Source organism: Balaenoptera ricei, chromosome 8 (genome assembly GCF_028023285.1).
Source record: "Balaenoptera ricei isolate mBalRic1 chromosome 8, mBalRic1.hap2, whole genome shotgun sequence".
Taxonomy (NCBI): domain Eukaryota; kingdom Metazoa; phylum Chordata; class Mammalia; order Artiodactyla; family Balaenopteridae; genus Balaenoptera; species Balaenoptera ricei.
In genome coordinates, this window is record NC_082646.1 from 90,221,390 (window position 1) to 90,224,996 (window position 3,607).

Genomic DNA, 3,607 nt, shown 5'->3' on the forward strand with positions numbered 1-3,607 from the left:
GAAAGGCGGGGAGACCAACCTCAAAGCGCACAGCCCTCAGTGACCAGTATGGTGAGCGTGCTCGGGAAAGGAGGTGTCGGTTCAAAGTTGTTTGCTGCAGATGGTTCTTCTAACCCGGCTGGAGTCACCTCCTCAGTGGCTCGGAGAGCTCCCCAGGGGTTTACATAAGGCAGGGTGAATCACACCCACCGTCGGAAACGGAGAAGGCAAAGGGACCTGCCCCAATCCACCCCTGGCGGCGCCGGGAGCGTGCTGGGGATTAGTCTGAACTTTGCTGGAGGCCAGGAGCCGCCCAGGCAAAGGGACTCCACGACCACTCCAACCCCCGCGAGAGCCAGCGGCACGTCTCACCCACCCAGCGCGACTCCAGCTCTGTGCCGCCCGCTCCGACGCCCCCGCGCGGGCGCCGCCTGCCTGGCTTCCTGCTCCCGGCCCCTAAGTCCCCGACTGAGCGTGAAACCACTTCTCCCGCCTGGAGGGAGCCATCGCCGCTTTAAAGGGAAGAGGAGGGGAAGGGGGCGGGGAGAGGCGGCGGAGGAGGGGGAGGGGGAATCCTCCGTCGCTCCCACGTGGTCCGGGCGCCTGTGAATCGCGCCCGCCGGAGGGTCTCACAGCGAAATACAAAAGCAGCTGGGAAGCGGCAGCGAGGCGAGTTCTCAGTGCCGGGCAGAGCCCCGCAGCGCCCCGCGGCAGCGATGGAGCTGAGGCGCCCGGAGCCCCGGAACCGACGAGCTGCCGAGCCCGCGTCGCCGCCGGGACCCGGGCTCCTGGACTCGGCTTGAAGCGGCGGCGGCACCGGCGCGGCCGGGGGAGCATGGGCAGGAGGATGCGGGGCGCCTCCGCCACCGCGGGGCTCTGGCTGCTGGCGCTGGGCTCGCTGCTGGCGCTGTGGGGCGGGCTCCTGCCGCCGCGGACCGAGCTGCCCGCCTCCCGGCCGCCGGAAGACCGACTCCCGCGGCGCCCGGCCCGGAGCGGCGGCCGGGAGCCCGCGCCTCGCTTCCCTCTGCCCCCGCCCCTGGCGCGGGACGCCCGCGGCGGCTCCCTGAAAACTTTCCGAGCGCTGCTCACCTTGGCGGCGGGCGCAGATGGCCCGCCTGGGCAGCCCCTGGGTGAGCGCAGGCGACACGTGCCAACCGGACGGCCCTGGCCTGAGGAACGCGCCGCGGTGCACGGGGGCGTCTTCTGGAGCCGCGGCCTGGAGGAGCAGGTGCCCCGGGGCTTCTCGGAGGCCCAGGCGGCGTCTTGGCTGGAGGCGGCGCGCGGCGCCCGGGTGGTGGCCCTGGAGCGCGGGGGCTGCGGGCGCAGCTCCAACCGGCTGGCCCGCTTCGCCGACGGCACCCGCGCCTGCGTGCGCTATGGCATCAACCCCGAGCAGATACAGGGCGAGGCCCTGTCCTACTACCTGGCGCGCTTGCTGGGCCTCCAGCGCCACGTGCCGCCGCTGGCACTGGCCCGGGTGGAGGCTCGGGGCGCGCAGTGGGCTCAGGTGCAGGAGGAGCTTCGTGCCGCTCACTGGACCGAGGGCAGCGTGGTGAGCCTGACTCGCTGGCTGCCCAACCTCACGGACGTAGTGGTGCCCGCTCCCTGGCGCTCTGAGGACGGCCATCTGCGGCCCCTGCGCGCCACCGGGGGCGAGCTGGCCAACCGCAGCCGGGCGGAGCTGGTAGACCTGGTGCAATGGACCGACTTGATCCTCTTCGACTACCTGACGGCCAACTTTGACCGGCTTGTCAGCAACCTCTTCAGCCTGCAGTGGGACCCGCGGGTCATGCAGCGCGCCACGAGCAACCTGCACCGCGGCCCCGGCGGGGCGCTGGTCTTTCTGGACAATGAGGCGGGCTTGGTGCACGGCTACCGGGTGGCGGGCATGTGGGACAAGTATAACGAGCCGCTGCTGCAGTCAGTGTGCGTGTTCCGCGAGAGGACTGCGCGGCGCGTCCTGGAGCTACACCGCGGCCAGGACGCGGCCGCCCGGCTGCTGCGCCTCTACCAGCACCACGAGCCTCGCTTCCCGGAGCTGGCCGCCCTCGCCGACCCCCACGCTCAGCTGCTGCAGCGCCGCCTCGACTTCCTCGCCAAGCACATTTTGCACTGTAAGGCTAAGTACGGCCGCCGACCGGGGACTTAGCATCCCCCGGAGGAGGAGGAGAGAGAGAGACCCCTGGCTGGGGGAATGGATGATGGGGGAAGGGCCGTCGCCTCAGCCACCGCCCGGGACCAGCCGGCCAACGCCCAGCCGGAGACCCGAGCGCGAAGGCGGCTAAAAACTTCAGCTTTACCCACCTGCCCCTTTCTCTCAGTCCCAAGCTGTGTCCTTTCAAAGTTCTGGGAGGACGAACTCACCGAGGCGAGAAGTGTAACATTTCCTCCACCCAGCCTATAAAAGGATTCTTCGCTGTGCCAGCACGGAGTTTGCATCCAAAGAAACTGGCTGCTGCCGGAGTTTGGCCCCCGGGTGGCCGTCTCTGTGGGAGATACATCCTATTTCTTGGCCCCCTCATTCCCCTTCCGAAAAAGGAAAACTTCTATTTGAGCCATTGAGCTAATTCTGCAGTTTCCTACCAAACGCAGCGCTGGTGGCCCCGGAGCAGGGCTATGACATTGGCTGGTGGAGCCCCCTTCCTGTGTTCTCCCTTTGTTCCGGCTCCTTGATGGTGAGATCACTGTTAAGAGCTAGGGAACCGCTCCCGATAGGACAAAGGGAGCAGGACCTGCAGAATGGAGGGAGTCCTGCAGACGCTGGCAATTTGTCTGACTTGTTCCTTACAGCTTGTCATTTCGGCCTGAAGGCTACAAATGCAGGACCGGCTGTATGCATTGATTCAAATAATGAATTTCTTCTTCCTCCCCCTTCCCAACCGTCCATAATTTTGACAATGATGATGTTCACCAGAAGGAAAAAAAAAAAAAAGTTTCATGCACTTTACTTTGTTTTTATTTTAATTTTTTATTAAGAAAAACTTTTTTTATTTGACAAAATTTGCCTTCTATGTGTATATATGTGCATAAAGTGTGGTGTAAATATACTAAACAAACTTATATTTCAATAAAAGGGAGTTTAAAATTTAGAATTTAATTCCTGTGGTTTTAACTGTTTGAGGTATCTGATGCCCTGCCTGGTTTTAGAATAAGCTCTAGGGTTTCTCCCTTGTGGATGTGCTTTTAAAACAAAGGACGCATGTATATCCCAGCTGTGACCATGGAACTTGCAGAATTGAACAAAGACAAGAGCAGATTCCCTCTCCTGCTCACTCAGATGAACCCTAGTGCTGGAAATTTCAGAGTTCAGCATAGAACATGCGGGATGGTGGAGAGAGACATGGGCAGAAAGTATTCTATTACCTGGCAAATAAAACTGTGATATAAAAGGATTTCACTGTAATTCAGTCCTATATTAATCATTTGTCAAATATGATAGAACCAGATGTATAGACTAAAATATGACAAATGCCCCCCCCCCTTTAAACTTAACTGCTCTGGTCATGTGTTGCACCTGATTTTCAGCATTGTAAGTACCATGCATCACGATGTGTACAGATGATAAGCTGAGCACATACTGCATACAGGTAGAGAAAGTCATAAATTAATTCTTCTCTTTAATCTCCCA

At 60.7% G+C, this 3,607-nt stretch overlaps 1 protein-coding gene across 1 annotated transcript; it reads left to right on the forward strand.

The window, feature by feature from the left end:
• Positions 1-560: 560 nt before the first annotated feature.
• Positions 561-3,011, forward strand: FJX1 (four-jointed box kinase 1). The gene has a single exon (XM_059929645.1). The coding sequence runs from the start codon at positions 815-817 to the stop codon at positions 2,126-2,128; it is 1,314 nt and encodes a 437-aa protein (XP_059785628.1). The 5' UTR covers positions 561-814; the 3' UTR covers positions 2,129-3,011.
• The last annotated feature ends 596 nt before the right edge of the window (positions 3,012-3,607 follow it).

Excerpts from the sequence above, each read along its gene's own strand:
- FJX1 (XM_059929645.1), top strand. The coding sequence starts at position 815 with ATGGGCAGGAGGATGCGGGGCGCCTCCGCCACCGCGGGGCTCTGGCTG.